The following is a 27,725-nucleotide window of genomic DNA, read 5'->3' on the forward strand; positions in this document are numbered from 1 at the left end:
TAAAAGAACAGCAATAAGACAACTTGGCATTGGTCAGGCACATGAAGACTTTAGGTAAGACAATGTTGGGGTTTTTTTCTTCTTTTCTTAAATAGTTATTGAAACAAGCCTTGTCTCTGATTTTTGATAATCTTGGATGTCTTCTAATCTTACTTTGTTAATTTTGCCTTCAGGATTCAATAAGAAAAAAGGTGAAAGAAGATTAATAAAAATCAAGAAAAAAAGAAAGAAACAGCCAGTAAAGGCTCTGAGCGTGGAAATCATCCCTGAAAGAATGCAACTTTGATTTTTATGGAAATGTGAAGTAAACTGCTCTTCACCTGTGAATGAAAACCTTCAGTGTACACCATTAAAATATATTTACTGTACTGATTATTTTGATTATACATTACTAAGCTGCTTATATTTTTATTATGTATTCCTCAATCATGTTAATAAACATTACCTTTTACTTTGTTAAAGGCTATTAAATTGCAGTTTGGTTGTATATAATTGTCAGAGCTGCAGCAGGAAAACAAACGCTGTGAGTGAATGGTTAAAAGGCAGAGAAGATTCAAACTGAATTTCTTACCCCAATATTCTTTTTGAATTCTACTTTTCTACTAAAGATAGCATAATACTTGTGAAAGAATAATCAATAGTCAAGCATGATTGTTTCAATTCTTGATTAAAAGATAGGTGTATAGCAATATAAAAGGAAATAGACACTGGGTTTGTTTTAATAAGATTTATTTTAGGTAATGCAGGCCTAGACTTAACTCCTTTGAAGTGCATATAATTACAGTACTGTAAAATGAATATGAGATCTGAATTAACCCACCGAAATCCATACAGGGAGTGTGTAAACTCTGAAGGTATGAAGCAATGTGGCAAATTTTTGGAGAGATTTAAAAACGTATATGTTGGCACCACTGACTTTTATCCTTGTTACTGATCCAGACTCATGGCTAAGCTTTACTGCTGAAAATGCAAAAAAATATGCATTCTAAATACCAGAATGAGGGGATAAGTAAAATCAGTATTTTTTATACTGAAACTTTATCTGACTCTCTTCTGGTGCTTAAGTCCTTTCACATCTCTTTCAATCTAGGATGCATTAAGTCTGATTTGAAAGCTTCTCAAGGAACTGGAGTGTATACCAGAGAGCACTTGAGTAGAGCCTTGTCATGTAAAATGTATGAGCACCACAGACTACCACTGCAAAAACCACATAAATCAGACCAGTGCACTTCTGCCACAAAACCTATAAACTCCACAGGCTGCTGTGCACAGAATTAATGTGTCTCCTGGTTTCAGTTTCAATTTGATATCTTCCTGTCCTGGTTCATCATTTCCCCTTTCTCTCCAGGTTTTCCTGTGCTTCATGCACCACGAGTGGAGTCTGTAGGTGTGGGTTGCACAGCACAGGAGCAGAGCAGTAGGGTAAAATACTTGGGCCAGCTGGAATCTGTCATTGCAGACAAGTGGAGAACCCATGGCTTAAACTGCTCCCAGACCTTTCCACCTGTCCCGTGGTGTCTGCCTGAGCACAGCAGCTGGTGTGGCCCCTCCAAGGCCAGTGGCTTTAGGCACGCTTGGGGTGGGAGGATCAGGATTTGCACTTGTCCCCTGGTTACCCTGCTTCCACTGACACTGCTTGTGTCTGCCTGGCTAGGGATGCAGGTGAGGGCACAAACATCTGCACCTCCCCTTGTCTGCATTTTATGGTCAAGCCAGTAAAAATATCTGATCTTCCATTCTTAGTCGTAAAAAATTCCCATGGGCCGCTGGTATTAAAACTTATTTAATTGCTAGATTAGACGATGTACCTCAAAGGGAGACAGAGCTGAAGTGACTGCATTAATGCAAAATATCTAGGGCTTTCATGTAAAAGACAATGAAACTCATTAAGCTGTCCTACCAAGAACATTGAAAAGGATTTGTAAGCTTTGTAAGATTGATTAGATTACAAACTAGAATGATGAACTTTCTAAAACAGAATGTTTTGAAATGAGACAATAGATATAGAAGGAAAGAAAAGATGAATTTGTATTGAGATTGTCTTGTGATTGCTGTCCATTTCATGACAGTGTCTCTCCTTCAGGCTCCTTCTTGTTCCAGCAACTTGTCCCTGGCTGCCTGGATTCCACACGTACAAAATCCACATGGGAAAAAAATCTACAAAAAAAAAAAGCAAAAATCATCCTTTCTGTCCCAGCAGAACCTGGGCTGTGTTGCTGCTCTCCATTCTTATAAGCTTCCTTCTTGCTGAGCTCTACTGAAAACTGAGACTCTCCTCGCTGAGAGGGATCCCAGAGTTGCTCCCAGGACTGTGCAGGCTCCTCCAGGACTGCTGTAGCTAGGATAGGACTGACAGGTACTCTCCCATCCTCTCCTACCCCACTTAGATTGTACTGAAGAAACTTCTTGTGCTGCTCTAGTACATTTTGTAATAACGGTAGTTAAGTGATCCAGTGAGGGCTCTCTTGTGTCATTGTAGAGACAGAAGAGAATTTGTACTTCTAGCATCTCAAGAGTACCTCTGTTTCAATTGACTAAGAAAACATTTTATAGTGATTCATCTGCCAGGCTTGTTAGTGCAGTGAGAATTGAGACTGCAATGTCACAGACTGTAAAAACCTGATTATAATCAAGATTTGATCTGACAGTGCAGGCTCCTCTCAGCTGTGTGTGCACTCAGCTTGGCCACCACACCAGCTATCCAGCTGTTTTTGGTTTTGTTTAGCTCTTCAGTACACAGAGCTATTTTTTCCCATAAAAAGTCCAAACTGCAATGTGATATGATCTTCAACATAACAAGAAGTTTCTTTTGTGCCCTTCTGCTTCATTCACTTCTTTTTGCTCCTGTACCTCCCGCAGCTGCAGAACAATCAAATCCAAGAATAAGAAAGAAGATCTATGCATTTCCCAAAGACAGCTAAAGGATGAAGGTAGCAGGGGGATAATTGAGGTGCAACGCAGGAAAAGGATGGTGAAGCAGTCAGAGCATGAAGCTGTGCTAAGGTGTTACAGTGACTGTACAGTTCCACTTGACTGGAGTCCAGCCAGCCCTTTCATTCCAGAATTTGCTCCAGTTGCTTTGGAGGGGAAGAGCAGGGTGCTGTGAAATTTCTCCCATGCTGTATGATAATAGCCAACAAGCTGAAGCAGTTTTACAGAGGTTTGATGAGTTTCCATATATCATCAGACCTGCAATGACTTGGTATGTGCCCTTAATCCACGCAAATGATGAAACAAAATGTTTTTGAGAAATAATTTCTTTTGTTCATTTTTCTCCTCACATTTTTACTGGTATGCCCTCCTTTTTCTCCTTTTTATTTTCTACCCCCTGCTTCAGTTTTATTTCTGGTTCACTTGAGCTAGCATTTCTCACTGCATCTCCAATCCATTTACTCTGCCAAAACTGATAGTTCTTTTATTTACATTTTGAGCAAGTCTTCATCTTTCTAGCTGCTCACACGTAATGAACGGGACCAAAGGGTTACGTTTCCTACACGGTTGTTTTCAGTGGTGTCTCCAAAAAAAAGAGCGAGGTCAGGTAAAGCAGAGCTGTGCGCGTGTGGTTTAGGGGGGTGTTCACACGCGGTAATTAATTCCTGAATTAATTAAGGGGATAATTCCTGAATTAATTAAGGGGGTAAATCCTTGTGCGCAGCTTCCGCGCCACCGTTTATGCCCCGGGCGGCCGCCGGAGGGCGCCAGCGGCGCGGCGAGCGCCGGGCGGGCTGGCTCTGCTGGAAAAGGGGAATTCACGGAATTTACCCTCTTTTCTCTCTTTTTAGCCGCCTTTGGTCCCAGCGCAGGTAGGTTTGCACATTTACGTCCCCTTGAAATGCTTACCTTAGGAGTAAGTAAATTTTAATGTTAAATAAATCAGTTGAATATAAAACTTTGTAAAAATAAACTCCAAAGTCCCCCAGAGCAACCAACGAAGTGAATAAAAAACCCCCCACAAACAAACAAACAAACAACCCACAAAACTCCTCTGACTATGACAAGCCAAATCAAGCATGGCCTGTGTAATGCCTGTCTTGGAGATGTGTGCTTGGCTGGGATACATGGATTATTCTCTAAATTTGAGTGTGTAATGTGCCCTGTTGCAATCTACAACCTAGACCTAATTGGTCTGAAGCAATGCGAGCAGCTCACTCCTGATGAAATTCCTGTACCTGAGATGACACCATTTCTTTTAGAGAAGTTAATTTCCATTACTGTTCAGAATTAGAGCTAATCCTCAGTTTATATCTGTTTACATTGCCTAGAGGTTTAGAGTGCCAGTCCTTAGTTCTTCACTGATTATAAAAGTCAAACATTCTCCTGTTGATGTGAGATCCTAGAAGCACCAACTTTCACATGTGCTAAATGAGTATCCAAGCCTGCTTTTTTGGTAATCCTGGAATGGGATTTCACAAACTGTATTGTCTAGGGGCCATTTGGATTTAAAGTATTCTTGGTCCTCTTTTCCTTCTTCCAATTTTTCCTGACCATGGATTGGGGTGAGGTTTTCTTTGAAGTTTTTTGTTTCTTTTATGGGGCTTTCCCCCCCCTTAGCTTTGTGTTTCTTGCTGTTTTCCTTCTTGAGGAAAATGTTCTCAGTGCCCACATGAATTCCTTCATCCAGTTCACAGCATGTTCCACAAATGACTCTGGCAAAAAAAAAAAAAAAAAAAAAAAAAAAAAAAAAAAAAAAAAAAAAAAAAAAAGTGGTACGTGACAGCAAGAAATGAGCAGAATATTTTATGTTTTATGAGCAAATTCCGTGGTATAATTTTGATAGATCCTTACTACAGTGTGGCTTTTGGGAGTTCTTATGGTGTTCCCAAAGGAGTACTGGTGTTATAGGCGTTCCTATAATTTGAGTTTGATGCTCCATGAAGTCCCCATTTGTTCAGCATAGTGTTGTCCTTTGCATGCAGTAACTGGTTATTGATTTAGAGGTCACAAATTCTGCCCATAGTACAGGGAATTGATTGTATAAAAACAAGTGACAAATGGCTTCAAATAAACATTTTTAGTTTCTGGTACAATGTTCTTTGAAGCTAGTAGAAAGACTGCTCTGCTATTAATTTTGTTTTGTCCTCAGTCATGGCAGTTTTCAAACCATTCATACTTGTGCTTTCAAATCAATAATGTTTATAAAAGTATAGCACAGAGATCAGCAACGATAATGTTCCTGTTGCTTTTTTTTTTCTGCTCTTGATACTTCAAAGACCTACTTCTTTAAATACGATTTTTTTCTTGGGTACAAAACAAAGTGGCACTGTAAATGGTGCACCTGCTTGGAATTGAAAATTTGAATCTGACCTTCGCAGCTGCTTTACGTCTGAGGAATAAAGGTATTTCTGTGTAGAGCTTTTCAGCCCTTACGGTGTGGGGTGTCATGCAGCCCCTGCAGTCGCTGGCAGAGCTGGCTCAGGTCAGTCACACTGAGGAGGGATGCAGCTCTCGTGTGCTCTTTGTCTCTGAGCAAAGGTCCAAACGAGCCTGTTTCTACGGGTCTAGTTAGAAGAGGAGGATGAATCACACTGGCTCGATGCGTGAAAGGACAGGTCCCCTGGTCTCCTCAGCAGCAGCAGTGAGTATTCTGCGAGCGGTTTAGAGCCGTGAGTTGGGGCGGGCCCTGGGCAGAGGCTGCTCTGGCCGGGAGCAGATGGCAGCGCCGGGGCTCGGCCGGCTCCCCGCTCCGGTGCCGCGGGAGCCTCGCTTCCCCGGGACATGCCATTCGGGAGAGAAAAGCAACTTAACGCCGGCCGCAGGCGGGGTCGGTGATGTAACAGGAAGCTCTGATGTTTCGCTGCTGCCGCCGCTCCGCGCTGCCATCGGACACGCTCCCGGCGCTCCCGCAGCAGCGCTGCCCCGCCGGGAGAGCCGCCAGCCGCGGGCTCTGGATTACACCCAGCCGGGCACCGCGCTCTCGCCGCTGGCCGCGGAGGGGCTCAGCGAGACAGCTCCCCACAGCTCTGTCTGAACGCGTTCTCGTAGCAGCTCAGCGCGGTGAGTGCCGCTTTCATTGTTTCACCCGCGGGCAGCGGGTCTGTGCCACCCGATCGCCGCGGTGGGAACGCGTGTGTGCCTGCTCCGGCACTAACCTCGGCGTGGGACACGGAATCCGCCGACACAGGCTGCCAGGAAAACCTTCGTTTGTTGCTAGTGAGCGAGGTGTTGAGCTGATTTTATAATTGGTGCTGTTATCGTCTGTGCTTGGTGGGATAAATAGAGTTGGAGATAAAATGCCCAAATCAACGCTCTAAGGATTCTGCCTGAAACCTCTAATATTAACTAACCAAATTTCTGTCTTTGCATCTGGAGAGAATTAGAGGCTCATTGCCTTGAAGAGGGTCCTTAAGACTAATTCAATACAACTGCAGCTCTTTCAATAGAGGCTGCATTGGATGATAAAGTAGTGTAGGTTTGCTTACTGAGTACTTCTCTAAACTTATTGTACCAGAAGGAGGTCATACTTGAGTTGTTTCATAATTAGGTTTTGTGTTGTAATTACACAACTTGAAAGGTAAAGTTACTGTTGTGTTTGGGCTTTCTGTTTGCTTGAGGAAAAGTTGGGTTGGTTTGCAGCCTGTACGCGTGCCGGCGTGTTACTGTTTGAGGTTTGTAACCGCAGGCACCGAGCTGATTTATTGACAGCTAATTGCCCACTTTTCCTTTCCTCGAGAAACTGTTGAGCGGTGGCAAGTGTGCGATTCCGTGCCTTCAGGACCAGCTGATAGGCTTGCCACTCCTGAAGCTTTCCGAAACAGATGTCATACCTTCTGGTTTTGCAAATGCGCTTGCAGTGCAGAGATTGCTAATTCTAGTCATTTGCTCGTGTGTGTAAGCAGTAGAGTCACAGAACTAGGAAAATAAATCTTGTTAGGCTATTAATCGCACTTGGATTTGATCTACAATGAATCCTTTAGTTATCCATGCAGTTTACAAGGGAAGAGAATGAAATAATTATAAAGATAACTGAGGTTTTTTTCTCTTTGCCTTAATAAACTTATACCAGCTGCCTTGGGGATAGAGTTTGCTGCTCTCACAATTGCGCCAGTGCAATATTCCCAGTCTTGCTGTGCCTACCGGGGATCTTGTCATTTTCTTGCACCAATAATACGTCAAACAGCTGAAACCTGTTCAGGGATGTGCTGAATCTGAGGTCCTCTCGGTGCACTGGGAGGAGACACTCTAGGTCTAGATCAGTGTAAGACCACACCTGAAAACAGATGGGTTTTCATTTAAAGTACACATGCTGTGGTACTGTCTGAAATTCTTGATTAAAAATAACGATCTGTATTTGCACAGTATTTTCTTCTCTAGTTTGCTTAAACTCTCATCTATTTCACTGCATATAAGAGCAATCCCAAAGTCTTCATCCAGCTTTGGAAATCTTCCACACAAAAGGCACTTGGTAACACTAAATCAATAGAGATGGCACTTCACATAAAAGGTGCTTATGTTATTTTAATGATCAGTGCAGTGGGGACAACTGTCTTTAGAAATATATCAGCTAAATTATTTAGATTCTTATTCTTTTGTTCTTCACAAGCAACTTGTGTAGGTTGAAGTGTGTCTGCCCCCAGAGGATGTGCCAGGCATGTGTGTGTTTGCAGGCTGGATGTCAGAATCCACGCTGTTTGCAGGTTAAGCAAAGGCAGGCAGGGTATTGGTACAGAACGGTGACTGCACTTTTTACAGGACAAAACTAAGGACCTGGATATCTAAAATACATTGCATTATGTGTATCCTTTCAACTTGAAATGTTGCTGCACCCTGAATTTCTGATCAGTTGAAGACTTCCTCTGCGTTAAGAGATGTAGTATTTGTCCCTTTGAATAAGCTTTTCTTGATACAACACAGCTGTTGAAATCCTGGCCCACCGAGAGCCAGTGGGAATTTTTCCACCTACTGTCAAAGGGCAAGACATTCCTAAATGTGGGTATTTTCTGAGGAAGGAATTACACATGGATCACCCATCCAGGCACTTATATTCTGCTCTCTGTTGGCAGCTGTTTTTTTGGTAATTTCTGTAATTTCTGAGCACTCCACTTGGAAAACACAGATCTGCATGTGTCTCACGAGGTGACCAATGCCTTACCTGGGTCAGGGAAAGGACTTAACTCCGGGAATACAGGAGTGTTCCATGGGCTGTCTGGCTGTTACAGTTCAGATTTTAGACCAGGATACAATTCAGAACAAAACTGAGGAAAGAAGGCACACTAACAAATTTCCTTTGACACCCGTATAATAATTAACTCGCTCCTATATTGCATACATTTGAGGTAATCATCTTTCCCCAGTGGCATTCCTGGCAGGAATCGTGCAGGAACCCGGTAGGATTGGACGCACAGAAGTCCATGAAGTCATGCAGTCATGAAATTCAAACTGGGCCATGGTCATTTGGAAGAAACTATCACTATTGGTATGTTTTTAATGATAACACATGTACAGTGATATTTAAAAGAGATATATCTAGTTGTTGCTCTTGTAAATGTTGAACATAAGCTGTCTATTACAGCCCTTGAGGAAATTTCTCCCATCAGAAGTTCAAGTCTACAGCTAGGAAAACAAAGCAGGATTTCTCCTTAAGGAGTTGTTCCCATCTGTTGCCAATGTGTTTACAATGTTCTTGATTTGGTACCAAAATCTCTTCAGTGCTTCTGACCAGCTGCCACTCCTGTGGCACTCACACAATATTTGCCTTACCTCGGTGCCCTGGCCACCTCTGCTCTGCAAGCCTGGGTGGCTCTGCCATTGAGTTTCATGTGCAGCACTTTCCTCAGCCAGGCTTTGCACTTATTGAAAACAGTCTTTATTTGCTCATGGAACTCCTCTGTCCCTGGGAAGTATTTTAAGTGTTTGGTGTAGCTGATTGTCAGAGCTCTGGAATTAACTATATCCTTGGTACTGCTGTGTTGAGGAAGGAATGAGTATTACTGCTATCCAAACAGATGTGAGTTGGCAAACAAGTAACTTCTAGGCAGTAAAATAAGTGTGTTTTTATATGTGTTTATGTGTACTATAGGTATAATAACATATTTAGTATATTATTTCTGCATACAACATAGGCAGGTCCATTTCATGCTGACTTCCATTATTGCAAATGTAGCAACTAAGAGAGAACATAGGTTTATAAAGAAACTTTCAAAGTAAATTAGCCCTAGATAACAAAGTGATGCTTTGTTTGGAAAACTGGGAATCACACATGCTAATATTCTGAATTGAATACATCTGAATGCTGCATCTTTCTAATGTTTAAAGCAAAACAGAGAAAACTTTCTGTATGTAGACACAACCCATTATTTTTACTTTTTGTCTTCATGTTGGCAGTTCTGCTGTGTTCAGGATAAAAAGCTTGCATAAAGAGCAGCAGAAAATAGCCTATTTCTTACCTGTTACCTTAAAGGAGACTTCCACAGCCAGTGTGGTACAGTAGAAGATCTTATGAAATTGGGTTCCATTAGATTATTTCTCTTTAGCAACACTTTTTGTTCTATTTTAGTATGTGGGCAGAACTGAAAGGCTAAACTTTCACATTTTCAAAGTTTTGTTTTAACAGTTGTCTCTCATGCTTCAGTCTCCCAAGTTTGTTTATACTGTTTACATTTTCCCAGCAAAGCCATCCTTTTTTTCTGCCCTAGCTCTGTGCAAACACTTTCAATCATTTCTGCAGTATATGCTGTCCAAAAGTGATTTATTTTGAGTTGCTTTTCTTTAGAAACATGCATTTGAAATGCACTTAACTCCTTGTAATGCATCAAAAAAGACTTTCCATGAGAGAAGCCAGGTTCTCCCTTCAAAAAAAGAAATCAGACTCTTATGGTAAAGTTTGTATGCATGTCTGAGGCTGTTACCTCTTAATATATACTAGGTGTCACTCCAGCCTTTTCTGGCAGTTTTGGCCATTTTTAAATGGTAGCTGACCATTCTAACTGGATTTTAGAAAATAAAACAGTGTTGTATTTCTGGATTTATGTCTGGGTCATGCAGGCTGCATTTGAAAAAATATTCCCCCCAAATTAGTGATGATTTTATTTAATGAAGTCCATACTAGTCTGACCTCCCATGTAATACCATGAACACGGAGCCACACAAAGAAATCAGTAAATTCTCTCTTTTGATTACCATGTTGAAAGCACCTATACCTACCTCATACACTGTTGTTTGCCATCAGCTGTGTTTAGGTTGAATGTCTTATGTTCCTAAATCTGCATCATCTTTTCCAACTTTTCTTTGATATTCTCAGCTTGAAAACTGCACAGTCTTGAACGGTTATATGGGCATAAAGCATCACTCTTTGAATTACCATTTAAATTTTCTCCTTACATTTTTCCTCCCCCATTACAGCAGTAAAATCTTGCCAATTAATTTTCATAAATTTTTTGTTATCCAAATACTGACAGTTCTGGTAGAGTTTTAAAGTTTCATTAAAGTAAAACAAAGGCTGTACTGAGAACATTTTTGTGGTATACAAACTCATTTCTCTTAGGATTTAAAAGTATTTTTTCCATATTAGTATTTTCAGAAATTAATATAATTTGTCACCAAATATCGTGTCCTATAATCCTTCCTGGATAGAAATTTTAAATTTACTTTTCAGAAATGAGTAAGACCTTTAGACATTATACTTTGTGTCATTGCATCTGCATGTTTATTTAATACCCTAAATGGAGGGAAAACATTATACTCCAGAGCCTTTTATTAGTAAAATGGCACATTTTTGCAATTATTATCCTGAAATATTCTGTATAATGGCAATATCTGCCCTTTGGCTTCAGTTAGTGAAATCCAGCCAGTGTCACTCTGGGGATTAAATAAGAAATGTTACACAAACAGAGATAAGCTTTTTTTTAGGAGAAATTAGAAGTATTTATTCTAATATATTTTTCCGGAATCATTTTTTGACCAGGTATGCCTGTTTAAGTCTGAAATTTGTTTTTTTTTAGTTATATGATTTATGTGTGTATTCATCTTTCTGTGTGTCCCCTTGAACAGCAAAAAGGACAGTCATTGGTATGGGATTATACAGTCAGAAATTGTACTCACAGGTGACATGACTGAAACATGAAGAGCTGTGACTCAGTTCAATATTACCTTTATGATTTTTTTTTTTTATCATCTTCTTTGGGGACCAAAATTGTTCTTTTTGGTGGACATTGTCTTGCACAAGTCATGTGTTTTCAGTTGTGATGAAGTCAACGAGATCCTTCTGCAAGTGGCTTACACATTGAGACAGTCTGCATACTGTTTGCGTTTGACTTACCTGAAATTGATATGTGAGGTGACTGATCATCCAAACCTTCACAGTAAAAACTTTGGAGAAGAGAAACTTTGTCGTGTGTCACGGAGTTTCAAGTAAAAGTCAATGATGAATTTTTTGGTGTGGAAAAAAAAAAGTGTCTAGTTTATTGCTTAGTGTTTCTTTAGAGAATGATGTACTAGTGTTGCATTGTGGTGGATTTTTACAGGAGTGTGGCGCTCCATATTCTGAGACTTTCATACTGAGCAGAACAGGAATGCGATCGTTAAAAATTTGTGGGTTTCTAGAAAGAATTGTTGTTTTTTTCTCAGACCAGGTTAATGCCACCTGAAACAGAAACAAATACCTCAGCAGGCAGCTTTGGAAGGCAATCCACAAATACAAGTCTCTCTTTAAATGGAAAGAAGCATTTTTTAATAAAAACATGCATGTGTTCATGTATTTTTATATATGCGTATATATTTTTACAGATATGTATTTTATATGTTTATTTTAAAAATAATCTCATTCTAGAACTTGTAACCTCAGCCCACTTTAAACAATCCAGTTTCCTTTCTCTCACTTCTTTCTCCTGTTTAAGCCCCCATCCTGTTCCGTTTTTGATTCTATTCAGCTTCCTTTCCTGTGATGACTCTGAGTGAGTCACTTTGCCAGGCATTAAGAATGAGGCTTGACAGTATTTCCAAAAGCTTATCCTATACTGGCTCATGCAGATGAAATTAACCTCTGCCTTATCCTTCCTCTCAAAGAAATGTCTGTCTTCACACGTCCAGTTTCTTGGAAGGGGAAGGTGGGGTGGGAGCCCTTTCCATAAATGACCGCGTTGAACTTCAGAGCCATCTTCCTCGCAGAGCGTGTGTACCGTAACAAAGCATCGGGAACCTCTTTAACATTGATTTAGTGTGTACTGGGGAAAAAGTTAGCTTCAACAAGTTCAGGAAAGCCAAATAAAGGCTCTTTCCTGAGTGCTATTCAAGTACTCTCTGCGTGGCTACCACTGCGCGTTCTTCATTCTTTATTGCATTAAAATGCGTGGAAGGCCACCAGGGCTGCGCTGGGTTTGTGTGTGGCTGGCAGCAGTGGGGAAAAGAAGCACATGCTAAGTAGGCACTTAAACACTGAACCGAGTTGCAGCCTTTCTTGTGGGTTTATGTTCGTGCCAGCATAGTGTGGGGCTTGAGGGGGAGGGTTTGTTTTTTTCCTTTGCTTTGGGGTTTGTGGTTTTTTTCTTTTCTCTCCAGTTTTAGAAGGAGTAAAGGGGGATTTTTAAAAAAATGTTTATCATCTGTTAATTGTGTATGTGCATCAGGAAATGAAAGCCTTTCTGCTGAAAATAATCAGGAAAATTATAGTCCTAGAAAAGAAGAATTTTAGAAACCAATATGCAAATAAAAGTAAGAATTCCTATCAAGTGAAACTCTGCTATGGCAGGCTTCTCCTTGTCCTGCAGAACCAGGGTATCTCACCCTCCATTGTTTTTCCCTAGGGGAGACATGAAAGATTGTATCAGATGTAATTTTCTGTGTGTTATGTCCTAAGTGCAATTAGCATTGCCACAGATTACACTGCAGTAAAAATAGATTTTTGTTCCATATCTATTTGCTATCACAGCGTGGGTTTTATCTAAAACAGGAGTAATGGTTATAATTGGAAGCTCAAACAATTCTGTCTGGAGTACAGTTGTATTCATTTGAAATTATTTTTAGCTTCTCATTCTGGAAATTCTTAATTTCTGACTAAAGGAGGTGATCTTGGTCCATCTTCAACTCTTTAAAGTATCATTATTGAGTTGATAATGGAAGTCACAACACGATTCTTTAAGAGCCTTTTGTTCCCCCAACCCTGCTGTATGTGCTGTATCAGCATTTTGAGCGTCCCTAGGAAAATCACTCAGATGTTTTTAACCTTTCAGCATGATCTACTGGGATAGCTGCTGGGCCTACGCTTTCTTTTCCTTTTTCTCTCTCAATTATTTCAGAAGAGCTTGCACAAGTAGAGCTTTTTCTCCACAGAAGATCCCTCTTCTGAAAATTGTGCGTGCAATCCAAGGGAAGAATTCAGACAATGTAGTTTAACTGGACACTTTTTATTTAGGGCTGCAGGGATAAAATAGTCTGCTGACATGCTAAGCTTTTCCTAGAGTCACATTACAGACCAGTGAAGGACATGGCAGTAATTCAGGGTTTGTTGGAAGGCTGGCAAAGTGCTTGTGCTGTCTTTGTGGGGGCACTGGGGCACCAGAGCATGGCAGTGGCTGCTGCCACCTCCAGGGCACACAGCCGTGGTGTGGCAGCACCCAAAGGCTTCAAAGCACATTTTAGGGACCAACAGCCTTTCTAAGTCAATATAGGCAAGGGGAGAGAAGTTTCTGTGGAAATTTATGGTGTCAAATGAAGACAGACTGGCATGACGGAGTTATTGGTGATAACTCAGCTTCCTCAGGGAATGCACGTATGCCAAACCAAAGTGTGCAAAAATAGTGTTATACCATACAGGAATGTGGAAATTGTTAAGCCAGAGGTTTGGTTTGTTTTATTTTATTTTTACAATTTCTTTATCCCTTGTGTTTCGTAGAATTCTGAGCTTTTATATTTTTAAACATTTACAGATTTTAAGCAAGACATTGTCCAACTCCTCCTTCCTTGAGTACTAATTAAAAATAAAACAATGAAGCCTGGTAGCTTCATTGGAAGGAAGACAAAATGATGGATGGAATAACAAATGCAAAAGGAAAAAAAAAAAAATCTGAACCTTAAATTGTTGTTCCCTTAAAATAGGAAAGTGAACTGAACAATTGAGTAAATGGAATGATGTTGGGTTTAGCATGACTCTTATTGCAGAGACGAAGCTCCATCAGGTGTCATGTGCTCAGTCAGGCCTCAGTAAACAAAGATTCCTTTAACTGGTGAGAAACCACTACTTGCAGTTGTGTCTGTGACATGAATTCCCAGTATGGTTATGAAATTAGTTGTCTGTGCAGTATTTTGGTTAGATAGCAAACCAGACACTGGGTTTCAGTCCCTGGTCTAGTTAAGGTGTCAGTAACTGCAGGGCTAAGTTAGCTCATCTTTCCCCATACAAAGAGCAGGTGAAATACACCTGCTTTTTTCAGCTGTTACACATGGGGCATCTTGATTGCCACCCATCCTCTTCATCTACAGAACAGGATACTTCCTGGTTTGTTCTACCATGTAGACTCCACGAGCTCTCAGAATTTAAGCCAATGATTTTTCCATTATTCATTCCTGTTCCTGTAATTTGCCCTTTACAGGTAAAAGGACCCTGCTCACCTCTCAGTTTACAAATCATTAAGGCACTTACAACTAAATATTTTCATCTCATTCAGTTTCTGAGAGAGGTGGGGTTGTTGTGCAGATGTGCACATCCAGGAGTGCCATCTCCTCACTCCAGGATGGGGCAGGATTTGTGCACGTGCACTCCCACGTTGCGCTGGTTCTTCTGCCGCCACACATCCGCTATTAAAAAAAATTGCTGAATGACAGTAATAGTGAGGAACAATGGGCTATTACAGGATGTTCAGACAGGGTCATTACAGTATATTTTCTTGTGCAATCTTGTTATGAACAAGATTCATATTTACCAGCTTGTTTTATTTGTCAGCACCCTATTATTAATTGGTGTTGTAAGGCTACGCACTGCTCATTTTCTAGCAAAGGTGAACTTGATGAAATGAAGGGATTTTTTTTTTCTAATAGCTCTGTGGAAAGATTCTTTTCAATATTTATAATAAATTGATGGGTTTTATTAGTATTGGGTATTTATTTTTCATAATTAGTAATGACACAAAAAAAACTCAGGATTTTTCTTCACCATTAAACTGCAGATTAGCCTTAATGTACTTAGCAAAATGAAATCACAGAATCTTGTGATGGGGCTGTTGTATTGGAATATTTAGGTAATCATTTAAAAGAAAAGTATGTTGCTTTCAGATTTTTAAAAAGAAAGCTTATTTTCAGTGTTGCTTTTTGACATATAGGGTATTTTCCATGTTTTCCAACACTTGGAATCCAAATGTTCAGCTTGATTTAAAAGGCAAAGATGAAAAATAGCATTTTGTTTGAAGCAACTGTGTACTGTTTTTGTGTGTGGTGAAATTAACTCCCTCCCTGAAGGACAGCTGGTAATGAGCACAGTTGCAAACATTTGAGAGGGTTTCCAGCTAATGTGAAATAAAGAGTTCAAGCGAGAGAGGATTCAATCAAATTTGGGAAGACATGAATTTGGCATTGCGATACAGGAATTAGTAGAATAGACTAGAAACCAGTCCACAGGGATTTCAGATGCTGTTGAAAACTGCATATGTTTTTGGCATTGAATGAAAATGTTTCAATTTTTTATCAAGACACGCCATTTTCTCAGATGTGAAAACGGTTGTCTTTGTGTTCTTGGAATAAACACAGCCCAATTTGGAATCCTGGGCTATATTTGTGTAAGAGAGTCTAAGGAATGGAAAACTAAGGGTACTGTAGGTCAGGGCTGAGGTTAGCAGGGCTGTGAGGGGAAGTCTGGCAGCCGAGGGTCCCTCGCGTGTCTGCGGCTGCCTCCTTTGCACGGGAGGGCGGGGAGGTGGCCACGGCAGGGATGCTCGGAGTGTGAGACTCACAGAGTGAGGGACACGTCCACGGACACCAGGGGATACTGGGTGAGACTGGAATTAATGCTGCTCCTGGAAAGCTTTTGTGAGCTGTATAGGTGTTGTCCAGGTTGACAAATGGCTCATTAGAGACCAATCGTTTTTCCTCAGCTCTCTGACTCCTTTTGGCTTTCCAGTCTTCAGTCCTACAAAATCCTTGAAGTTACATAGAGCACGCTTACAAAATCCACATATTTAGTGAGACTGTATGGATGATGCTCAGAGCACGAAGCAAGGTCAAAGGTTTGCAAATCTAGCAACAACTTAAAAGCACTTAAAACTGAGGGGGCAAAAAGCTAGGGATGAGCAGGAAATATTGAAGAGTAGGTATGTGATGCTGAAAATGTCTTGTACCCTGGGTCAACAGCACTCCTACTTTTGAAAGGTGATACAGAGGGTGCTCAGTAGTTCAGCAGTACTTCTGTCTCAATTAACTGCAGCACAATATTTAAGGTATTCCTCTTAAAACACCACATCATCTTATGTAGATGAATGCAAGCAGTTTTATTGAACTTAAAAAGCTCCAAGAAATATATGTGGATTTCCAGAATCCATTTGTAGCTTTTTTAAGCAAACATTTAAATACTCAGAGCATTGAGCATGACAAAAGGATTACAGGTGATGATTTTTTACATCAGCTGGGTTTTCCTAGAGGGTGACCATGTCAAAGGGCACTAGTTTTTTGGGTGAATATCGTTCCAGTATGGGGACCACAAAGCAGGTTAAAACCAATTTCTTTTGGGTTTCCAGAGGAGTAACCTGCAAGTGACTGCTGAAAATGCTTCTTTTCATAAGAGAGAAAGATTGTAAGCATACTTTGATAGAAAATAAATTAGTTCCAGTCCTACAGAGAGGAAAGAACTCAGTTTGTCACAGACAGATAGTTGTTTCCTGACACTGGGCATTTGGTTAACAACTTCCAGTGTTTGATGATGTCATGGGTCATATGGATTCTGTGTGTTTGGGGCCCTTTGGGCTTAACAGGAAGGTCACCAAGTTATCAAGCAACTTCTCTGTTTGAAGAGATTCAGTTGCCCTTCCTGCCCCACTTTGCAGAACCTGAGCTTTCAAAGACAAATCAGTGCTGCTCCTGGGAATTTGCCAGTATCTAGACCTTTTTTCCCAGCTGAAAAGGTAAATACCCCAAGAGATGGAAGTAATTGTTTCCATTCTGCTTTGTGTTCCTCAGATCCTATTGACTCTTCCTCTACCAGAATCTCTGTGTAATAACCAAACGTGTCTTCATTCCTTTTCCTATGCTGCAAGAGTCTTGGACTTTCCAAAGGTGCATTTCCAAAGCTGTCTGTATCCACAAATGTCTAGATAAAGGATTTACACTTTTCTGCAACCCTCTGGATGAGCTCACTGTTCTCTGCCCATATGCTGTAATAAAACAAAGCATAGAAGCAAACCTATGTCAATAACACAAAAGGTGATTTAGCCAGGAACCTCCTCCCCCACAAGACCTTTTAACTTATTTTGTCTTGACTGCATGAGAGCGTGGTTTTCAGAACACCTGTTTCTAAGTTGCATCTCCTGCAAAAAAGTGCAAGATATATCTGTGGAAGTTGTGGTTATGTTATTGTTTTCAGGAATGGAACTGCCTCTAGTTTTGTTGCCAGCATTAAGTAGTAACAGATCAGTTGTTACATTGGCTTTTTTTTCCTCTTCCAAAATGTAGTGAGCATGTTATTGTTGTTGCTGATGGAAGGTCCCTTTTCCCAGTCTCCCAACAACCTCAATATTTTCCTTGTTTTGTGTAAGGAAGGTAACTTTTGTAACATCCTGTTTTATTTACCAGCTATATCTGTAAGCTGCAAGAATCCTTCCTGTTCAGCTCACAACACAGTGCTCAAGACTATCAGAAATCCTTGATCCTCATTAGAAAACCATTTGGTAGCCATCTGAATAGTGCTGTGACTCCTGTCAGGAGTTTGTTTTAAACAGCACCAATTCATACTTTTTTCAAAACCAGAAAAGGCTGAAGTGAGTCCAATGAAATCAGAGTTCTCTTGCGTCTTCCCCAAAATTCAGGCTGTACCATACTGTGCACCAGTCAGGAATGGGGAAAGTTTTGTGACTGATCCTCCTCTGAGCTTACACATCTCTGCAGTCCCTCCTCTTTTGCTGGAGTTGGAACCCAAGTACAAAACTACTGTGGAAAAAGGCTGCTCCTGCATTTTTTCTAGCAGACTTACATAACCTGGGAGTATCTAAAATATCATCAGAAAGCCTGTTCTCATGAGAGTCCTGTCCAGATTGCCAACAAATCTGGAACATTATCCAAGGAAGTGTAGAAACCTACACAATCACACAGTTACAGCAGAGCTTGTGGTTGAGTTTCTTTGATGTGGTGTGGCTTTGTTGGGTGTGTGGTTTTGCTGGCTTTCTTTTTTGGGTTTCAGATTGAGTTTTGTTTTTTGGTTGCTATTCTTCCTTTGTCACTTTGTATAAGAGGACTTTTGTGTAAGTTTAGCTTGTTTCTTTGTCCTCTTCCCTTGTTAATTTTTTTTTTTAATTCAGATTGATCATTTTCCATTCTCTAAGAAATAAGTGTCATCCTTTTATGAACAAGAGTCTGTTTTAATGGAGGGAGAAGAGAGTTTTGCATAATGAATTATAGAACTAGTTCATACTAATTTTCTAATTAGAACTGGATCCCTAATGAAGATTCACTCAAATTAGTGGGTGGATATTAAATAAAATGGGTTTTATTGCTTCAGGTTATAGTTTTGCTTCAGGTTTTATAGTTTCAGGTAGATTTGATACAGATTTTTATGCTAGTGGTGTATCAAATTGTCCTTGTCCACAAATCTTTTCTGGATTTTCATATTTCATAGTTTGACATGGTCCACTCCTTAATTCCCAAATTGCTCGAGATGTGAGGTGCATGCAGAACTAATTCTGGAGAAGCTCTGCATGGAGGCAGGGAGCACCATGAGCAAAACAGGCTGTTTGCTAGGCAAGGTGAAGTGCTGTGGCTGTGCTTGTACTCACCAGTAATTAATTCCGTGGCCTGAGCAAGAGCGCTCCGAGACCATGTTATCATTCCAGCACAGTCCTGCCAAGCAGCTGGTGCTGCTCCTTGTTTTTGTTTTTTTTCTCAGGGAAGTAGGATTGAGCTCACTGGGAATGTTTCTTATCCTTCACTGATACAAATCAGTAAACACAGTCATTCAAAGAAAAACACATTTGCCATACATTATCTGTGTGGACAAATATATGTTTTCCAGTGGTGACTCCTGTTTATGGATCCTGCGTTCTGTAATAGGTAAACTAATAAAATATGTGTGGTTTAAAATTTATTTATTTATTAGCATCTGTATTCTCCTTAAATAAAGTTTGATAATCTGATAAGTTTAAATTAATTAGCCTTTTAGCAGGAAAGTCTTTATCTAATGTGATGAATGTGAGGAGGAAAAGCATTGGTCAACAAAACTTGTGGCTAAGAATGGTTTAGGGTGCTCTTTTAGAATTTATAATTATTTCCTTACAGGTGTTTTGCTGGGGAAAAAAAGTACTTTTCTAGCACCTACATACTGTTGCAGTGGCTCATGAAGAAATGTTACTACGATTCCTGCACTGGGTGAGAGACAGGAAAATATATTCACTTCTGAGCAGGAAAATCCAGCTCTTGGTAAACAGTTAAGTGTTTTTGCACTGAGACCTGTACTAGCATCTTCTTACAAGCCTTAACTCAGCAAACATTAGTAATCTTAGCTTCAAATTGCTGTTATTAGATAAATTATTGTGCCTCTGTGCACTCTGTTCATAATGTGAAGGGGCTTGGAAGAACATGAAATATACAGCAGGCTACTTGGCTTATCCAACTGTGCAGCTTCTTATTTGAGGAACTGAATTTGTTCATCAATTTCCAGTCTTTGGGCATCAGCCTTTGTGCCATCTCACCCCACCCACTATAAATTTGTACAGAATTTTTATGTCCTAATGTGCAGATCTGCAACAGTAGAAACAACATATGGAAACCACGGGTCTCCAAAATAAGTCAGGCCAGAGCGGACTTGCTGCTAATAATAATCTGGTCTCAAGTCAAAGATGGTCGTATTTGCTGATAAACTTGATTTTGTTTGCCTTTGCTCCTCATTTGTGAGTTGGCTCCTGGCTATTGCACCTAACTGAGCAAGTAGTTTGGCTTTTACAAATTTCAATCAGTTTTTCAATCAGGTAACTTTTATAACATAAGGACCAGAAATTTTTAGGCTTAAACAGTTCCAAAGGGTCTGTATATGATCATACTCTGTGTTCATACCGTGTCCTGTACATATTTGTACCTTGCAGCTGTAGCTTGAGAATGTTGTAAAACTAACAAATGTGCCAGGTCTCCAACGAAGTAAAAAAATGTGCAAGTTTATTTCCAGATACTAAGATTGAGCTCTTTTCCCCACTGTTACCTTCTGTCCCATCTTGATGATTTTTTTTCCCTTAAGTTTTTAAAAGTTTGTCTCCACAACAAATTGCTCTTAAGAGAATTCATGTTGTGGAAACAGATGTTTTTGATTTGTTAGCAGTGACATGTTTTTTTCAGGGATCAGAATATTTCAGGGGTCAGGATATTACATTTTTGTAATGGTTTTGATTTATTTTAGAATACTTAATGTTCTTTCTCAGGTGTAATTGAATTGGAACCTTTAAGTTCAGGACATAGGATTTCCCATCTTGAATCAGATATAGGCCAGTGAGCTTTAGTACCCTCCTTTTGATTCCTGTATATACCCTGTGCATGGCGCTTCCTGAAAAAATAGTATATGTCACCTTAATGTCACCTTAAGAAACGGAATTTATTTTTTCAATGACTTGTGTACAGAAAAAGTAATTTCTCCTTGAGGGTCTTGGGAACTACTTAGTACTCTGAGACTCACATATCTCTAACCTAACTACACATGTAGCTGACAGAGGTAGTATATAATATTATCCAGACTTGACTGAAAGGAGTTGAGTGAAACAACTTTAGTGTTTACGAAAGCTGTATGCTGCACTATATAAAGTAACACAGTATTTTTATAATTATCAGCCATTAATTGTTTTGACTTCCTTCTCCTCCTAGAATTAGCACAGAAAGGAAGGCTTATGTTTTGTTTGAAGCCTTGATCAATAACTCCCTAACTTTCTTTTTAGCTTTACTAAACTTGTGGCTCAAACAGAGTCAGATTTTGTCAAAGTGACAAAATTTTGTCAGAGTGACAAAATTCTCCTTTGCCCGCTAAGCATTTGCTAAGAGTACTACTTCACTTTTCCAGGAATGGTGAGGAACTGTGCACAGAGACCATTTGAACATCTGGATTATTGAGGGCAGGATCAATACTCACTACTTACTCAAACCTTGCTTCTTCCTTCATCAAGAAGAAATTGAATTAATAATGTGAGCATCAAGCATTTTTCATTTTAATAATTTTTGATGCCCTCAATAAGTTAGTTACATTTCAGTGACTGTGTTTTGCTTCATGATAGTGCAAGGGCCAATGAAGTAAGGAAAGAATAAATGAAATATAATCACAGTTTTTGTAGTGAAGAAGCTTCTTGGGTATGAGCCACGATCACACCCAGGTTTCTTCTAGGCTGGGAGGGCTGACAAGCCACAAGGCACTTAAGGGGAGTAACCCTCCAGAAATGACATGGAGCAGTCAGCTCCCAATGTGCCATCAAGCTGTGAGAAATAGCACAGGGAGAATGATAAATTATGTGAAGACTCACATTTATAGTTGTCTCAACAAGTCTGTCTCTGCAGTTAAATTAACATACCTTCATTCAAATTAACTGTCAGGTGTACCAAAAAATGAGAGAACTTAGAGTTTTTCAGTTTTAAACAGTTTGTAGCTCTTTAACTGTTGCATAGGACATAAATTTCTCTTAAGAGTGTAAAGATTTGCCTTCAGAAATTTTAGTTTTATAATTTAGGCAGTTCTGCTTTCCTACTTTTATTAGCTTCAGTACAAATAGGAAGTAATGTGCAATAACGCAAAAGTTACTGAAGCATTTAATCCCTTGGCCATAAATTCTGAAATCCACAGCTCAGATGCTGGCTTTCTGCAGTAATCCCTCAGTTGTCCCTCTAGGGTGTAGATCCAGCTAGGACAAGGAATGCTAACAAACCTTAGGATGTGGCAGCAAGTAACGTCATAACCGCTTTAGCCATGAAACGAATCCAGTCCCACAGTGATCATCTCCACCTATGCCACAGTCCTGCAGGAGGGAGGATGTTGCTGAGAGAAGGGCATTTGAGCTCTTTCATGGTAGGAAACAGCAGATGCATAGGTTTTTCAATGAGAATTTAATACAAACTGAGGGGGGGTTATGGCTTGTTTTGTTTGAATTTTGGTTTGGGTTTGGAATTTTTAAATTTTTTTTGCCTTGAAGCTTAGAACAAATTGTCATAAAGAAAATTTCAAGTTACACTGGTCAGAGGTCAAATACAAATGAAGGTGAAGTTAGAAATAGACTTTCCACAGGCTAAATTGTGCAAATTATGAAAATTATTTTTCCCAATAAATACATTACTATTACACAGTGTACCTTTCAAAGCTCACTACCTGAACATATTGAGAAATAGAAAGTAATTAAAAGTCATAGTTTGATCTTTATACAGTAGGAACCTATTGCCTAAAGTGTAGTATCTTTCATAAATAGAACACTTTAATAGCTAAAGTGGAATTATAAGAAGACGCCATGAGCACACAGGGCGGTAGTGAGTGATGTTCCTAACACAATCCACATGGTCCTGGCTGCTGGAAGCTGCATTGTTAGGCTGCTGGCTGGGACTCAGGATATCCCTTTCTGCTTTCACAAAAATCTCTTGGGCCCTTAATTTCCAGCTGAACAGTCACCAAAGGTCTATGGAAGAGACCTTGAGCAAAACTTAGACCTCACAGAACAATGCGGATGCACTTTATTTATTTATTTGTGTTTAGTGCGTGTTCTGTTTGGTCTTTTCAGATCTTACAGATGTGGTGAAAATACTTGAGAGGGCTTAGCAATTAATTGTTCAAGGGGCTATCTAGATTCACAACCTGGTCTTTAGTGCAGAATAGCATTTCTCCGTGAGTATATAAATCTCTTTGTCAAATATTGTCTCTACAAAGATACATTTCTTTTGAGCTCCTCTGGGAAGTAGAGAAGGGTGCTCATGTAGAGCTTTTGTAAGGTTGTACCTTCAGAGCTGCCATTTTTAGGGCTGTTTGGCAAAGCTCATCAGTGTCAATTACAGCCTCAGAAACAGGAGTCTAAGGTCATCAGAGAATGGTATTTAAGTAAAAATGATCTTTGATGGGAAAGAATACCACCCTTTCCTCCACCTCCTCTCTGTACTTGAAGATCACTTGACTCTTTTGGTCCCTTAAACTCTGGGAGGAGCCGTTTCCTGCAAAAAGGGCTGTGTAAACAGGACGAATTAAGGGCAGCCCACAGTGCTCATCTGTCCTGTGGCTGGGACACTGCAGTCACTGGAAACTGCTCGGGTCGTGTTTGCCAGGTTCTGGATGCTGACAGCCCTGCTGAGGCGAGCTTTCAGCTCTGTCTTGGGATCTCACCAGAAATGTTCATCGTGCTCTCCTTGCTCTTGTTGGGGTTTCTCTAAAGTTGTATTTAGCAATGTGCCCTTTATTTGCAGTCCTTGGAGGTGGCCCAGTGTGTCACCCCCTTTTCTCAGGACCTTTGTTTCTGAGCTGTTTGATTCTGCTCTGGGCATGTTACGACTCCAGTGAAGCTGAATAGAACTCAAACATGCTATGTGGTTATTTATTCTTCATCAAATTTTAATTTTGATCTTTTTTTTTTTGTATGGGTTTGGTTTGGAGCAACTCTTTTTGTATTTTTTAGTATTATTATTCCTGTTCCTTCAGCTTAGCTCTTTATAGGGATGTGACTGATAGGGGAAGGGTTTGTAGTGTTCCACGTTTGGGGTGGGATGGCATGACCCAGCATTCAGGCACCTGCTGCTTCCTGAGAAGCCCACAAGGCCTGGCTCAGTCCATCAGGATACAGCAGATCCTTGAGGGCCAGGTTTGGCAAGTGTCTCTTACACCCTCAGGGCAGCTCAGAGGGCACGGGGAGCTCTGTGAGAGGGAGGGAATTTAGCCTTTGGTCTTGATCCATCTCCGGAGCCACACAGGTGAAGAGCAGCATTGGCAGGATGTGTGCAGTTACAGCTGAGTGTAACCGTGGTGTAAATGGAGGCTGCACTAGACTGATTACCCCTCTAGCAGTTTGGAGAAAGCAAAATGAGAGATGTTAATTTCTAATGTTTTGTGGTTTCTGCAATATTTGTATCCGTTGTTCACCTTTTGCTATTGTAAAAGGTCAAAAATAAAAAGGATGATCCAGATTAGCTGGGCAGGTCCACTTCCACTGCACCAGCATGTGTTGTGGGTGTCCCTGGGGTGGTTTTGGAGAGCAAAATAGTTGATGGTGCTGGTACTTAAAAAGCTCAAGTTAGCTTCTGAAGTTAACATCCATTCAGTTCCTTTGTTTTGTTTGGAGTGCAGAGATTTGAGAATTCCTTGGTGTACTTCCACCACTGCGAATAAATTTTCCCAACTAAAATGATTGTAGAGTTGTTGAAAATCACTTTTAGTTTGAGTGTTTCAAAATCTAAATGAACACTTGACTCTTATGTCTGCAGATTTTTCAATTGATCCTCAGAAATGACAATTATCACATACTGGATTTTGAATGTGCTGTGATGTTAAATGGATACCTAGTGCTAACATATTACATGTGCTATTTTAATTTAAGTTGTATTCTATTTTACATTCTATTTTACAATATTTTCACATTTTAGTCTAGGAATACATTCTCTGACAAGTAATTTTCAATTCCTATCCTTCCTTAACATTCTTGCCCTCTGTCAGGATGGCTTGCTTAAGAGCTGTGATTGCTTTGTGATTATGTGTAAAAGAGATTTCCAGTTCCTCTTAGGTCTTTATGGGAGTAATGAAGGAATCAGGAAAATCAAATGTGACTGATTAGCAAATCGCCAGAATCAGACATTTCAGTCACATTTATAATCCCCTGTCTATTGCCGGGGACTTTCCTTAGTGGGATGTGGCGCTCCAGTTTCATTACACCAAGTGGATAATCTGCAGTTTCCAGTTGGGAATTGCAGGCAGAACATGTGAACATACATACAGCTGTATCAGTTTGGTTATTGGGGCAGAGCGTGTAAATCATTATTGAGGTGGCCAAGAAAACCGTCACCCACATGCTGCTAAATGCAATTCAGTCTGTGGGGTGGGTGCTTGAAATGGGTAGCAAGAGATTAGATAGAGCTGGAGGCAGGAGGTCACCTTAGGTAATGGTTCCTTCTCAGCTTGGGAAGAGTCTCCTTCATGTTTCTTAGGAGCACAGAGAATGTTCAGGTAGATTGTCTAGCTTGAGTAATACTTAACTCTGGGAATTCCTTGTGGGAGGTGAAAAAATGGTGTAGATGATAAACGACTGATAATTTATTAGCAGAAATACTGGTTTATAGTTCCCTGACTTTTCATTTCTCTGGGTATTCTCTTAACCCAAGGAATTTTACTTTCTATTTGAAGTACTTCTGATGACAATCCCAACAGAAATGAATGACAAATCCATTGCTCATTCTTGAACACATATTTAAACCTCAGTTGTGACACAACATGCGAAGTGGTGGTGGGCCAATCGCTTAAATCCCTTCATTTTTCTCCAGCACGTGAAGGGTTTTATTTTTTATGGCCTTCAAAAACTGTCAGTTTTTGTATGCTTCTCAAAAACTGTAAATCCAAGTGGACTGATCCTAAACACTGCACTTTCTCACTGGTATTCGCTCCTACAGAGAAGGAAACTTATATCTGTATTGGGAGCTGAAATTTATTTATATTCCACAGACTGTCTGTCAGACATGAAGCTGGTTAAAATACCTCCCACAATAGATATGTCTGCAAGAGCCACACACGGCTTAAGAATTCTTTCACAAAGCCCTCACTGAATATATCAGCTGACTCCCAACTCTGATTTAGGATCTTCTTTTTTTTTAATTCTCTTGCTCTTGTCTTCCCTTTATAGTCTTTTTTTTTTGGTGCTTCTTTACTACCTTGCAGGTGAAACTTCATCAAAGGGCTATTTTTTATGATTTTCTTGTTAGAACTGAAACCATTTTCTTCACAGGGCAATGATTCCACATTTGGTAGCATTATATATTTTCAGTAGCTGATTTGGCTCCCACATTTGGATTCGACTGAACTTCCCATCAGTTTGGTAGTCTGATTTCCAACAGATGCTTTTGGGTCATACTTCATGTAATGTCTAGCCCTCAGAAATCACCAGCCAAGCGGGGTTCAGAGTTCAGGTCTCTGGGTGATGGCCACTTCAGATTTAAAGTCCTTTGTTCCTTAAAACCACTCATCAAAAGTCTCTGTTCTCCAGAGCTTTGTAAAGTGGTGTAATGAAGCAGCCTGAGGATGAATAATGACTTTAAAGACAGAAGTCTGGTGGCAATGACATGAGAGTGGATTAACTTACTCTAGTGGTTGCAAATTATTTTTTCTGGTATCTCAACATCTAATTGAATTAATATTTGGGAAATCATGTCTTTTAGAGTAGAAAACTGAAATACATGTAAAGTTGTCAGTATCCTTCTTGATAAGGGTCTGTATCTAATCCATTCCATGCTTGGCTTAGACAAAGCTAAAAGTACTTTGCTTCCTGGTCTATAAAACATTTATATGATACCTGGAATAACTAATGCCATCAGTAAAATGCCACTAGCTTTGGAATGATGTACAGGAAGTGTTTAGCACTGCACAGTCAGTAAAGGCTTGGGATATCACAAGGGAACACCAAGAATAAAAATAGTTGTGTGATTTCTGTGCACTATAGTCATCACTGAGTGGTAATAAAAGAGACTTGTGCAGTACTTGTTTTCTAATACTCTCTTGAGAAAGGGAAATATATGTACTAGTTGGGGAAGAAACCAATCAGGCTTTATTCCTGCAAATTTGTATTTCTTTTGGAATTCTGGAGAAGTTACGGCAATGCAAAGTTACCTCATGGAATGTTACCTGTTCTTTGGGTGCTGTAGGCCTGTATCAATTGCCAGGTATTTTTTCTTCCATAAAATCACTGACAGGGTCAGTAAAACACAAACCTGTTATGGAATTCACCTGCCAGCAAAACTTCCACCCAGTTAGAATTTAGTACAGAAATCCTATGTCTGTTACCTTAATATAGCTCCTTTGGAAAAACACAGCCAGTTGTTCTTAGAGCTTCAGAAGAGATCACAACTCTTTCTCCAGCATATATGCTGATTAATTCAGAATATGTCATTCATTACCTGCTTGTTTCAGCAAATATCCTGCTCTATCAACAGCAGGAGGAAGCCAATGCAGGAGAAATCTGGATTTCACCAAAGGAAGCTTGGCATAAACTACCCCGACAGAAATAAATGCAGGAGGGGTTTTTTTGGTGTCTGAATGGTTCCCTCACATGGAGTCACTTGGGTGATGTTGTTTCCGTTTGCTCCAGCAATGTCAAGGCCATTGATGATGAAAGTTCTGTACTGTTTTTCCCCATTGCTTGGAAAATTGTCTCTCCCTCCCTTCCCTCCCCAACCAAATCTCTGCCAAGCAAGCAGCTGTGAACAGAATTTCTCAGCAAGATGAATCTGAATTTTCACATGTTCTGTGGAACAGGGTACACAAACACAGCCTTGAGAGCGTCACAGTTGTGGGGTGCAAGTCTAGAATCTCTGCAGGTGCCTGAAATGGATGAGCCTTTTGATGTGCCTTATTAAGTTAAAGAGTACAAGAAAAAATTTAAAATGCATGCCAAATGCATTTCTTAGTG

The 27,725-nt window shown here is 40.1% G+C and overlaps 2 protein-coding genes across 9 annotated transcripts in view; both read left to right on the forward strand.

The window, feature by feature from the left end:
• Window positions 1–471, forward strand: part of TFPI (tissue factor pathway inhibitor) — a 33,016-nt gene extending 32,545 nt beyond the window's left edge. For all 5 annotated transcript variants that reach the window (XM_063399931.1, XM_063399933.1, XM_063399932.1 and 2 more), the window contains exon 9: window positions 174–471. In XM_063399931.1, coding sequence (XP_063256001.1) covers window positions 174–286 — 113 coding nt within the window. In that variant the 3' untranslated portion in view covers window positions 287–471. The remainder of the gene's footprint in view (window positions 1–173) is intronic.
• A 2,493-nt stretch (window positions 472–2,964) lies between these two features.
• CALCRL (calcitonin receptor like receptor) overlaps window positions 2,965–27,725 on the forward strand; it is a 68,457-nt gene continuing 43,696 nt past the window's right edge. The window contains exon 1 of one of the 4 annotated variants that reach the window (XM_063399924.1): window positions 2,965–3,202. In XM_063399924.1, coding sequence (XP_063255994.1) covers window positions 3,117–3,202 — 86 coding nt within the window. In that variant the 5' untranslated portion in view covers window positions 2,965–3,116. Of the gene's footprint in view, window positions 3,203–5,603; window positions 5,995–6,140; window positions 6,160–8,290; window positions 8,414–27,725 lie in introns of those variants that run through there. The other 3 variants (XM_063399926.1, XM_063399927.1, XM_063399925.1) reach the window with 3 other exon arrangements.

The sequence above is a fragment of the Prinia subflava genome, chromosome 6 (genome assembly GCF_021018805.1).
Source record: "Prinia subflava isolate CZ2003 ecotype Zambia chromosome 6, Cam_Psub_1.2, whole genome shotgun sequence".
Classification (NCBI taxonomy): domain Eukaryota; kingdom Metazoa; phylum Chordata; class Aves; order Passeriformes; family Cisticolidae; genus Prinia; species Prinia subflava.